The sequence below is a fragment of the Sinohyriopsis cumingii genome, unplaced genomic scaffold, assembly GCF_028554795.1.
Source record: "Sinohyriopsis cumingii isolate HCF-2022 unplaced genomic scaffold, ASM2855479v2 utg001170l, whole genome shotgun sequence".
NCBI classification, from domain to species: Eukaryota; Metazoa; Mollusca; class Bivalvia; order Unionida; family Unionidae; genus Sinohyriopsis; species Sinohyriopsis cumingii.
Genome location: NW_028315967.1, coordinates 622,356 through 635,722, shown reverse-complemented (window position 1 = coordinate 635,722; position 13,367 = coordinate 622,356). Strand labels below are relative to the sequence as shown.

Below are 13,367 nucleotides of genomic sequence, written 5' to 3'. Positions count from 1 at the left end.
TTAGGAAGCTGCTGAAAGACCTGGATGTGATGCTTGTTGTGCTGCTGTTGGACAAGTGGTCACTAATGCAAGAGCTTGAAATGATTGACTCTGACCTATAAACCATGGGCTTGTGATAAGAAATAAGAGAGTAGTTCTGCTTGAATGCCAAGGTCATAGTGACTGCCCTGGCTTTGCCACCTCATGTATTACAATCAATATATTATTATTTTCCTTTGAAAAATTGGGTTTGCTCACACATACAGATCAAAGTGTTAATAAAAACCCTTCCTTTCAGACGCAACCAGTCTTCCTTTAAAGCAACCAGGATAATGAATGACATTTTTTAAGAGTCAAAGAAACTTTTATTAGTTGTGTCTTTTTCATTGTAGGATTTGATGAAAATCCTTGGAGTTGAATGTGAAAGAAGACGTTCATTATTTAACCTCTGTTTAAAAATTAAGTAATTCTGATTTAGCTCTCGTACAAAAGTTTGCTTACTTTGAACAAAAAATGTGGCAGACATGTAATTTTTAAGTCCATTTTTAACAAAAATGTATTTTTGTAATTTTAATTTTTCAGAAATAACTCCAGTTGATGAGAGAAGACACATGCACAATGAGCCATGTTTTTTTCCTAGAGAAGATATGCGTCCCAAGAGACACAAAGGCTCCCAAGACTTTACACCACTCCACAGACGATCAGAACAGTTGACATTGTCATCAGTATTGACTGACAACTATAGCTACAATTCACAATCCAACCTCCTTTTTACTCCACCTGAACAGATTGTTATAGATCCTGTCACTAATACAATGTACAAACAGGCCAACCCTGACAGAATTAAGAGTGAACCTCATGACCCAGACTTGGATAATTCACCACTTCATGTTCGTGGATCAGAGTCAAAGACATGTTCCACTTTGCTGTTGTGTGGTCCTGAGAACTACAGCTCTGAGGAAAATTGTCCTTCCATTACAGGTTTGGTTTCAGAGTTGTCATTAATAGAAAATCACAGAATTGACACATTAGTTTCATGTTTCATTATCAGCATATCGGTTTGAAAATATAAATTATGGCAAAGAATTCTACAGTTTAGGACTGCCTTAATTGCTTCATTATATTTGTAATTCATTATATTCCTATTTCTCGACAGTCAACTTTTGTTGCAACAACAAAGTTGGTTTGCAGTCATTGTATAGAAATTAAGATGATAATGTAAAGATTATGCCTATAATTTATAGAAACTATTGTCCTTGTCTGGTCATTGTCAAAGCAACCTATTACCCATGTCTGGTCATTGTCAAAGCAACTTATTACCCATGTCAAGTCATTGTCGAAGCAACCTATTACCCATGTCAAGTCATTGTCGAAGCAACCTATTAACCATCTCTGGTGTCGCAGAAAAGAAACCGAGTGGGTTTTTGGACTAAATGAATAAGACAAACACAATGTGAGAAAGATGGAAATTTATGAATGAATTAATAAAGAAAAATATATGATGTAAAGATACAATGATTCTCTCACACTCTCAACATACGATTTACTCAAATCACTCTACACAACAATCACACATCGAAAATAAATCGAAAATATTAAATCAATATGAAGTACAGATCCAAGAAACCTCATGGACTGCAGGTACGCTTCAAACAGTATTTTACACTATAAGAGAGATTGACATAATCTCAAATATGAATTCTATTAAGATTCAAAATGATCTTATGAACACAACTAAGATTCAAAATAATCTTATGAATACAACTAAGATTCAAAATAATCTTATGGATATAAAAATGCAATGGAACAACAATTGATCCAAACGTATGCTTCTAGACCCTTTGTACAGTCGCACGCTTCCTTGGGTTGGCCCACACTCTTATCGGCCGCTTGTACCCTTTATGAATCCACCACGTGTACAGTCATACTTATACACGTACAGACAGCATACAGCACCTTTTTAATTTGCTACATCTACGTCCGTGGCACAGACATACGTACGTACATATGTATCGACAGCACGCAGCATTAAATATTCTGGAAACTCCAGACAGCTCTAAACAACTTTAGACAGCTTCAGACAGCTCTAGTCATATTCACAGTGACATTGACAATCACAATCACAGCAATAGTCACAATCACAGCGACAGTCATAATCACAGCAACAGTCACAATCAGCCCTATGGCTGGAGAACAATGGAGAGCGTACACTCCTTGACGTGATCCAAAATGACCAGTCTTGGTTTTAGAAATTGATCTTACTTAAATTAATAGGAGAGTGAGTACAAGTCAGGGTAGAATACCCGTACATATCATGTTAGTAATGTTACCTCATCACAAGTAATCTCTGGCTAGGTAGATGCTAATACAGTTGCTTACCTGGAAAAACACATATTCACCCTAGATAACGTTGTACGCATGTATAATGAGAAATAGTCGAATAGTTCTAAGACAAAACCAAGTTATTTCTTTGCCTAATTCTGTGACATCTGGTCATTGTCAAAGCAACCTATTACCCATGTCAAGTCATTGTCAAAGCAACCTATTACCCATGTCTGGTCATTTCAAAGCAAATGTATTACCCATTTCTGGTCATTGTCAAAGCAACCTATTACCCATGTCAAGTCATTGTCAAAGCAACCTATTACCCATGTCAAGTCATTGTCAAAGCAACCTATTACCTGTCTGGCCATTGTCAAAGCAACATATTACCCGTGTCAAGTTATTGTCCAAGCAACCTATTACCCATGTCTAGTCATTGTTAAAGCATCCTATTACCCATGTCTGGTCATCTTCAAAGCAAGCTATTGCCCTTGTCTGGTCATTGTCAAAGCAAGCTATTCCCTTGTCTGGTTATTGTCAAAACAACCTATTGTCCTTGCCTTGTCGTTGTCAAACAGTCTATTGCCCATGTCTGGATGATTGTCAAACCAGCCTATAGCCCATGTCTGGTTCTTGTCAGAACAATGTATTGCCCTTGCCTGATCATCATCAAATTAACCTATTACCCATGTCTAGTCATTGTCAAGCAACCTATTGCTCTTATTTTGTCAATGTCAAAGCAAGCTATTATTCATGTCTCATTATTGTTGAAGCAAGCTATTACTCATGTCTGGTCCTAGTCAGTGCAATCTATTGTCTTTGTCTTGTCATTGTCAAAGCAGTCTATTATCCTTGTCTTGTCATTATCATTGTCTTATTATTGTGAAAACAACCTTCACTTAGAAAAAGAATTAGAGATATAAATCTAATATTACTCAAAATGCAATTATCGTGGTCACTCATTATAACTCCATTCAGTATGCTACTGCCCATTTTATCATATGAGCAGCATGGTGGGCAAATCCTGCAACTTTTTTAGGAGGGTTTTTTCATGAAAATAAAGCTTTCCTATGAAAAATAAAAATACAAAATCAATAACGTCAAACCGAATTCTCTTACAGACTGTGACTTCTCTAATTGGGTTAGCTCATTTAATTATTTTATCTTTTGACATTTGTGTTTTTGTTTTTATGCGTGCTCATTTACCTACCTGGACACTCAGTTTTTGTTGTTATTCTCCCTGCTGCTGTGTCTCTCAACCAGAAATTTTATCGAGACCTATACTGTATCATGACTGAGGATCATGTAAATTTGCGCTTTTGAAAAGAAGTTTTTAATCTTAATTACATCCAGGTCTGATGAATGTTTCCATTAAACACAACTATCATATTGCAGTTATCTCTGATCACTTTAAGTATTTCTGTATATCACTGTATAACATATATAACATCTGTGTTTTTGTGTCTGTGTCAGGAGCATTTATATCTTTAAGCACATCATAGCATCACTGATCTTCTAGGAATGGTGCCACTAAATACAAAATTTATCAGCCATTCATGAGCCATCTCATTATTAGATTAAGCAACAATTGTGTCTTACGAGAGCCAGATGGACCTATGATAATTGCTCTGATAGAATTTGGTAGCGCTGGATGTTGCTTGATTGGCTCTTGCTTTCATGTCGCTGAGAAATCAATGACATCCATATTGTACAAATATAATAAATAATACGGATTTATATTGTGTTCGATGCAGAGCCCCCACCCCACCAGTGGATTAACAACAATAATAACAAAAAATAAAAAGTGTGCAATTAAGACAAGTGTGTGAAATGTGGTACAAGCAAATACAGATTTATTTCATCTCATACGAAGACAGGTGGTGATATCCCTGCTTCACTGGGAAAATTACCAGGGACTCCATGGGCTAAATACCCAGGAGAAAAACATCTTCCTGGATATAATTATTGTGGTCCTGGAACCCAGCTTGATATCCGACTCAACGATCAAGACCATCCAAGACCTGGAGAGTATCCAATAAATGCAATTGATCAAGTGTGCCACGTTCATGATGTTGCATATAAAAATCCAGACATATTGCAGGCTTGAAGTTGGTACACATGTTAAAATCTGTAAAAAATAAATTTCTCAGAGAATCACTTTGGTTGGTAAGATCTGCAGTGTACAGTAAACTAGTGTCAGGGGCTGATAATTAATCATAGATAACTATTATAATGGAATTTATTTACTATAGTCCAATAGGATATTGGAGGGGTAGAGCAGTGATTAGTAAATTTGCTGATGCAACGAATGTCACACGTTCTGTTGTTAAAAATTGGTTAGCTTGACAGGCATTTTGTTTTTACTGCATGATACTATTAAAACATGTAGACTTCAGTCATGCATATACAGATATGCGTTAACTGTTGTTGACGTTGCAAGTAGATATAAAGAAGCAGAATCACTATCAACAAAAACAACAACTGAAGTTGCATCTGCTTTTGAACGAATTTATCAGTGATGATCCAGTGATGGCCACAGTTGCTACAGGTTGATCCTGGCAAAGAATTTCTTCGTGCATTAACGATGATGATGAAATAACATAATGTCAAAATCAGATGACACACTGCAATTCATCGCGATCAGGCAATCGTTGAGTGATTTAATAGAACACTTGCTGAGTGATTGTTTGGATATTAGTATGCAAAGGAAATATCTGCCAACCATAAGTCCCTGAACAAAGTTCAGTAATTCATGAGTATGCAAAGGAAATAATTCAGAAAGATATGAGATCTCGTGAATGGGTTGCAAGACTACCAAGCTTGATAGCTGTGTTAAATAATGAAATTACTCCTGGAACTTTTATGAAACCCATCAGCGCGATCATAAAAAAACATATACCAGTACAACAACATGACTCTTTTTCAAAACAAGCTGTACTAAGTAATGTGACTGTAAGATATTTATATGAACTTGGTGAACTTGAAGGTGGTAAAAAAGAGTGATCCAGTCTGGAGTGTAACCACACATAAAATTTCCAGTGTGGTAAGATCTACACATAGATCTGCAATCTACAGACTAGGTTCGACTGCTCAGCGTGGATTTGTATGCGAACAAATACAAGTAGGATACACAATTACCACCATCTTGTGTTGCAGCTCGCAAATTGGTTATTTTGTTGTTTCAGTGTCTTGATAAACTTAACATCAAGATCAAAGTCACATTTACTTTTTTTGTCACATTGCTGATAACCAGCTAATGGCACAGGTAAATCTGAAAACTTCTCTTTATGTAATAGAAATAATTGTTGCTGAAGTGTATCACGAACTATCTTCTGACTTCCAACTATCAAATCCGCAGGCCTCCACATGTTCCAAAAACCATTCATCGTAGTCTCTGGAATCACGCATTATCTCACATTCAGTCTTATCTCTCTGATTACTTCTTAAACTCTCTCAGCGGTTCACCAATAGCTCTATGATCATCAGTTAGTTCCTCATAATAATCTATGAACTTTTTCAGCCAGTCACGCGGAGATGATCCAACAAAAGGTGGTGGTTGATCATGATCGCCACACAAAACAACTGTATTTTTCATCAACAACCAATCAAGAATACATTTTGAATACCTCCAATGACACTGTGCATATCTCATCCCAGATAATAATCTTTGTGATATATTTCTCACCCATTCGCTCAGGAGTCCATGCATCTCCGTTCCATCGGAAGAAGCTGTGATAAGTATGAGAATTAACTCCTCATTCGTTCATTTCATCTATGTGTGGGTGTCAAAACAACCACATCAGAATTCCAAAATAATTCAATTGCACGTGTTGTTTTACCAGAACCTCAAGGTCTAATGATATAATCTGTTTTATGCCTGGCCACAGTGACATATACTGATAGTGCTGATGAAAGTTTTGACATCTGTTCATTTTTATAATATATTTCCTTAGATTCAACATCGGCAGATTCCAAACAACTAAGTATCTTTTCTCATTTTATACTCCATTCTCCCCATGATGCATCAGCGCCAATATGTAATTGTTTTAGCAATCCTGTATTTTTTTTTATTGATATAAAATGAATCTGTGGCGACTCAAACAGCGGCATCAGGAAATCTATTTATCATCAATAATAAATTTATTGAAACATATGCGAGCATTGAAGATCTTAAATGAATAAACTGTGGCGAGTCAGTGTAGCTTACAATTGTACCTAATTTAGTTCTGTCCGATAAATTAACAGTACTGTGCTTCACTCCATTTTATCAGCAAGTATAAAATTGAGTTCAGCTTTGTTGATAATTAATCTTGTACAATTTCGTTTATGATCATGTGATCCTTCTTGCATAAATTTACCAATTATTTTTCTGCCAAGATCTTTCGCAAGTTTTTTTTCTTCCAGATTGGTATTGTTCAGATTTTCATCAGGGGAATATTTCTTCTGTAGTAACCAAACTTGTTTCTGATGACGATATGATATAATTGGTTCACTTACAACCAACAATATCAAAATTTTACGTCAAGCATGTATCATAATAAAACTATTGGATCCCAAATGCATTAGCTAAAATATTTTCCAAACCAAACAGCGACAACCAGATGAAGGTCTTTTTGATGTAGACTCGAATGACTCAGTGCAGTAAAATCCAGTTAAGTCAAAATCTTGTAACAGGCGGAACTGTAAAACAGTTATTGAGTAATTGTTCGATAACATCAGCATCGTTTGTGTGTTTCAATGCAAGATTTTTCATTTCGTTGTGGAGATATTCTGTACAATAAATATCTCCATTAGGCTGTACAAACTGATCGTAGTTCACAGATTCTGTACTTTGAAACAACCACATGGGTACAGGGTCACTCTTACTGATATTCCTGATAAAAATCGAACATATCACCATTATAGAATTTAACAGTTTGATTTTGTGGAAATATTGTTATATCCGAAGTCCACGCATGTGCATTATGATCAGTGATTTCTATCAAAGCACCATTTTTTAAATATTTTGATTCATACAAAATCTCTCCGTTTAGTGTCTTCACCATTATTGGGAATCATAATTTTTTTCCAGTTCAGCAACGTCTTTTATAGACGCTTTGGTATCTTTAACTGTTTTTGCCCACTCATTTACTTTTTTACGTAGTAGATCTGTTAAACCATTTCCATGCATTGCTTTTGTGAAGTGTTCTGTAACTTGCTCTGTAGCAGAATTCAAGCGAGAAATTTTCATCAGCAGAAGGTCATCGACATCAGGTTTATCATTCAGCAGATATACCGCATAAACAGCTGTCGTCACAGGATATGCTTGTTCATAATGTGGTTTGTCGATACCAGTCAGTATTCCTGGTTTTTGAATTTTTATTTAATGTGACAATATTTCCAGTGTGGTATAATCGAACAGGGTCACGTTTAAATAGACCCTGAACAACATCACCGAGTCCATCTCTGTAGATCGCTTTATATGTTGGTAATCACGAATTTATCACCCTGACCATTACAGGTCCACATTGAGCATTATGTATAATCTTATTTTCTTGTCACTGATCTAATTGCATACCCTCAATCACTGCAGTAATCATCAACGATTTCATCAATAAGGAATGATAAACATTAATATCCATGATACCTCTTGTAAATTATCTCTGACAAATAGAAGCTGCCTCATTAATAATTTCTGGGAATTATTACCAGCTTGTTTTCCACCAGTCAGAATTTCCAATCGTTCAACATTGGCAAGAACGTTATTGGGACATGGAGTAACAAGACCACTTCCACGAGTGACCCAATTGCTCAGACCACCTACAGTTTCTTTTGCTTCTTTCTTACTTGGTGAACATAATTCCATCCTTTTTCCTAATTTCTTCAAATTCCAAATCTTCCTTTTGTTTCCTTGCTTGTTCAACCTCTTTAAGTTTTGACTTCATATCTTTTTCTTTTCGTTTTCTTAATTGTTTAGCTTCTTCAAGTTTTGACTTCATTTCTTCTCCTTTTTTGTCTCCTTTGCTGAATTTCTTTTCTAATATACTCAGCTACTACCTGTTTAAATATGCCAAAATTATTAACATCTTCATCAGATCTGATTTGCAGTGTATCAGTAGCAATGCAATATACATCCCTAATCCAATTAACAGATCTCATCGTTCTAACATATTCAGGTTTTACATACTTATCTCTATCATGATATCCAATTGCGGCAATATTAATTATTTGGTCTTTGTCCTTGATAGCAGCAATACCTTCAGGTTTGAATTTATCTGTACTGTTAATTCTAACTCTTGCCAGAGGTTGTGGCTCATCTTCAGGTTGTGGTTGAGGAGGTTGCTGGGGTGGTGGTAGAGTTGCTTGAAGATGGCCAGCAATATCTACAGGTAATGTTTCAAGAGTTTTTTTGTGCTGCCTCAGTGGCTGTAACAGTTTTCTTTGTTGGTTCGATAATTGGTTTATATAACTGTTCTATACCCTCTGTAAATTCCACCTGAGACTCCTGACATACTTGTAATTTTTGTTTAACAGAATCATGGACTGGAAGATATGTTTTAATTGCCTCTAGTCACTGTCGAGCTAGTTTAGCTGCGTGAGATTCCATGGTTAGTGTTATTATTTATATAATAATGATTTAAGTACACCACACTGGAGCAGCAGGGAGGGCAACGACAAAAATTGAGAGTCCAGGTAGGTAAACGAGCATGCATAAAAAAATGAAAACAGAAATGTCAAAGATAAAATATCATGGATTCCATTAGATTGGTCCCATACTATACAGCACCTCAGTATACCACTGTCCTGCTTATCAGTAGAGTATGGTATGATATCCCATTAAATTGATCTCCCATGATACTAATGTCCATCTTATACCACTGGTAAGGTGAGGTATCCCATTAAATTGATCTCTCTTACTACTGTCCATCTTATAACACTGGTAGGGTGAGGTATCCAATAAAATTAGTCCCATACTATATAACCCCTCGAGATTCCACTGTCCTGCTTATAACACTGGTATGATTATGGTCCCCATTAAATTGGTCCCTCATTACACCACTGTCCATCTTATAACACTGGAGGGTCATGTATCCCATTAAATTGGTCCCTCATTATACTACACTCCATCTTGTAACACTGATAGGGTCTGGTATCCAGTTAAATTGGTCCCATACTATATAACCCCTCAGTATACCATTGTCCCTTGTATAACACTGTTATGATAAAGGACCCCATTAAATTGGTCTCTCATACCACTGTCTAACAGATACTGATAACAGTGGTTGGGTCATGATTCCATTTAGTTGGTCGCACATTAGATAACCAATCATTATACCACTATCCCTTGTATAACACTGGTTGGGTCATGTATTTTATAAAATTGGTCCCTCATTAGTATACCACTATCCTACTTATTACATGGTTATGGTCATGTATTCCATTAAAATGGTCCCACATTAAATAGCTCCTCATTATACCACTGTCCCTTGTATAACACTGATCGAGACATTATCTTATTAAATTGGTCCCTTATTAGCAGTGCTGAATTAAACCCTGTGAAGGCCCTTAGGCAGTCAAAATCTTTGGGACCCCCTCAGAAATTATCTCCTAATACATTTTATCAATATTATTTTGATCCGTTGTCACGAGGACCCTAGGCTGGTGCCTACTCTGCCTATTTGGTAATCCGGCACTGCTTATTGGTGTACCACTATCCCACTTATTACATGTGTGTGGTCATAAATCTCATTAAATTGATCCTTCATTATATAGCACATCATTATACCACTGTCCCTCATATAGCACTGGTATCATCACTGATCCCATTTAATTGGTCCTTCATTATATGAAACCTCATTATACCACTGTCCCTCCTATAAGACTGGTATCATCACAGAGCCCATTAAATTGGACCTTCATTATATAGCACCTCATTATACCACTGTCCCTCATATAACACTTGGCATCATCACTGATCCCCTTGAATTGATCCTTCATTTTATAACACCTCAGTATACCACTGTCCCTCCTATAACACTGGTATCATCACTGATCCCATTGAATTGATCCTTCATTTTATAACACCTCAATATACCACTGTCCCTACTATAACACTGGTATCATCAATGATCCCATTGAATTGATCCTTCATTTTATAACACCTCAGTATACCACTGTCCCTTTTATAACACTGGTATCATCACTGATCCCATTGAAATTGTCCTTCATTTTATAACACCTCAGTATACTACTGTCCCTCCTATAACACTGGTATCATCACAGAGCCCAATTAATTGGACCTTCATTATATAACACTTCAGTAATACCACTGTCTGTCATATAACACTGGTATCATCATGGATCCCGTTAAATTGGTCCAGTCTCGTTCTGTCATTGCTTTTGAGTTATCTTAGTTCTTGGCTATTGAGATGCATTATAATTTGAGTCTACATCATTAAGTATTATAGTCATGTGCTATTAGGACACAGTTTTTGTTTGAAGATTTTTCATTATAAATCACTTAGATCGCCATCACAAGAGGTATCCAACAGAAAACATGTTACCGCCATTATGCAGGAGGATGCTTCAGGCCTATTCTATATCCCTGTACCATTAGGAGTGTCAGTTTTATCATTTATTACATGGCTTCCACATCATGTAAATATACCTATTTTGTAACTTTCCTGTATGAAACACATATAGTGTATAGTATATGCAACACATAGTGTACTTGCATTTATATATGCAACATGTATATGCTGTTCATATAGTACATGGAACACATATAGTACAAAACACATCTAGTACTTGCAACATTTCATGACGTTGCAAAGCAACACAGTAATGACCAAGGCATCAGAGCGCATCTCAGAGTAATTTCCCTGCAATATTCTGCAATTTCAACAAATTCAATCAGTGTTTCTCATCATTTGGGTTCATAGTTATGACATTTAAGAAACTCATTGAATAATTTTAATATTTTGCCCAGTGATATGATTGAAAATTTGTTAAAGCTACGGTAAAAATCCAAATATTTTGCCCTTCAAGGCTTTTATAACATGGAAATTAATTGAATCGTCAAATAAATTTCAGTTCAGTGAGCATTCTTGTGTAGATGCTCTTTATATCGATGTTTATGGTACAGTGAAATTATTTAAATCCTTTCTATTTCAGTACTGGATTTGGAAGCCTTAAGTGGGCCCAACTCCTATATGGACCTAGAAGGGCCCCTCCCTGGATCTGTTTTGGATGGATCAGTTATCAAAGATGGTTCTTCAAGCAAACTTCCTGCTTCTAGGCGTATAGACCAGAGTTGTGGAAACCAGAACATTTTCCATCTTAGACCACAGGGACCAAATGTTCCACTACAGACATCTGCCAGATTTCAATGCTCAACATGCCAGAAAAGTTTTACTGACGAAAAATCACTTCAGCAGCACAAAATGAAAGAACATGCAGAAAGAGAGTCACAGTGTCTAAGTAACCAGTCTCTTTCTGATAGAGAAGAAAGTAAAATTAATACAGTAAATCAACAGGACACTCACGTGAAAGAAATGCATGAAAATGAAGCTTCTGTAACAGATTTACAGGAACAAAACCATGGTCATTTTTCCTGTCCATTTAGTGAATGTAGAGAAAGATTTGACAGTGAGTTTTTGCTTCAGGAACACATGAAAAGTCACACAAATTGTTTATTATATGCATGTCCACAATGCAGTAAAACATTTGATAATCGATTTTCCCTGACAAAGCATATGCAGATCTGTGGTCAACGATTTACATGCAGAATATGTGGAAAAATTTATTCAACAAAGGGATCACTCTGGCATCATCAGCAAGTGCATAAGGTTGGACGTTATCGCTGTAACTGTGGCTTGACGTATGCATATAGAACTGGCTTGGCCAGGCATAGAACAATGACCAAACATTAGTGTAGAACATATTTGCATAGATCAATAGCTTGAAATATGGTTATAGAATTGGCATAGTTAGACCAAAGAATGATGACAAAATGTTAGTGTAGAACATATTGGCATAGAGCAGTGGTTTGACATATGCATTTAGAACTGGCCTGGTCAGGCATAGAACAATGACAAAACATTAATGTAGAACATATTGGCATAGAGCAGTGGTTTGACATATGCTTATAGAACTGGCATGGTCAGGCATAGAACAATGACAAAACATTAGTGTAGAACATATTGGCACAGAGCAGTGGTTTGACATATGCCTATAGAACTGACATGGCCAGGCATACAGAGATGACAAAACATTGGTGTAGAACATATTGGCATAGAGCAGTGGTTTGACATATGCATATAGAACTGACATGGTCAGGCATAGTACAGTTACAAAGCATTAATGTAGAACATATCTCTGTTTAGACAGATGGCATTTGATTTATAAAAAATAAAAACTTTCTCAAAATTCAAATTGTTTCTAAGCTTAATGAAAAGATTATGTATTGTTCCACTTTCACTTTCACTATGAGAATGGTGCCATATCATCATGAGCTGATCTTTACAACCAACATGAGTGAGAGATTTTAATGTGAAATGAAACAAGGGGCTCAGGTGGGCCAAAGACTGCTCAGCTGACTGATATCTGCCTAATAACCAAATAACAGTTGGCCAAAAACATGGGTCAGGAAGATGCTTTCTTTAGAAAAAAGTTCTTTCGCTGTTGATTGCAAATCTTGCAAAAAAATTGTCACAAGGCTTCTTTTTTATGCATTGTGGACTATCTTTGATAATTTTTCAACATCGTTTTATTCCAAGGCATTTTGCGTGTGCTTTCTGTTCAGTTTTGGTCAAATTCTCTTGAGCATTATTTGTTACATAAATTTGTATTCTAGTTTTTATTAACAGAGGCTATATTTGAATGAAGATTTGTGAAAATTGTAAAGGCATTCAGGCTAAGGTTCTTTTTGATAAATTCAGTAGAATTTTATTGAGTGGTGTTTGAGAGCAAGTTGTTAAAGTTTTTTTTTCCCTGTTTTTAGTGACAGCTGCCATATTTGTTTGTACAAACTTAAAATGTATTCATGTCGGGATTCTTGTTGTCAAATTGGGTTCAATTGGGTTGAG

The 13,367-nt window shown here is 36.1% G+C and overlaps 1 protein-coding gene across 2 annotated transcripts in view; it reads left to right on the top strand.

The window, feature by feature from the left end:
- The window catches only part of LOC149772812 (uncharacterized), a 29,836-nt gene extending 17,128 nt beyond the window's left edge, over positions 1 to 12,708 (top strand). Inside the window, exons 5-7 of one of the 2 annotated variants that reach the window (XM_089947274.1) lie at positions 562 to 960; positions 10,806 to 10,938; positions 11,455 to 11,590. In XM_089947274.1, the coding sequence (XP_089803400.1) occupies positions 562 to 960; positions 10,806 to 10,897 (491 nt within the window). In that variant the 3' untranslated portion in view covers positions 10,898 to 10,938; positions 11,455 to 11,590. Of the gene's footprint in view, positions 1 to 561; positions 961 to 10,805; positions 10,939 to 11,454 lie in introns of both variants that reach the window. The other variant, XM_089947273.1, reaches the window with a different exon arrangement.
- Positions 12,709 to 13,367: the final 659 nt, after the last annotated feature.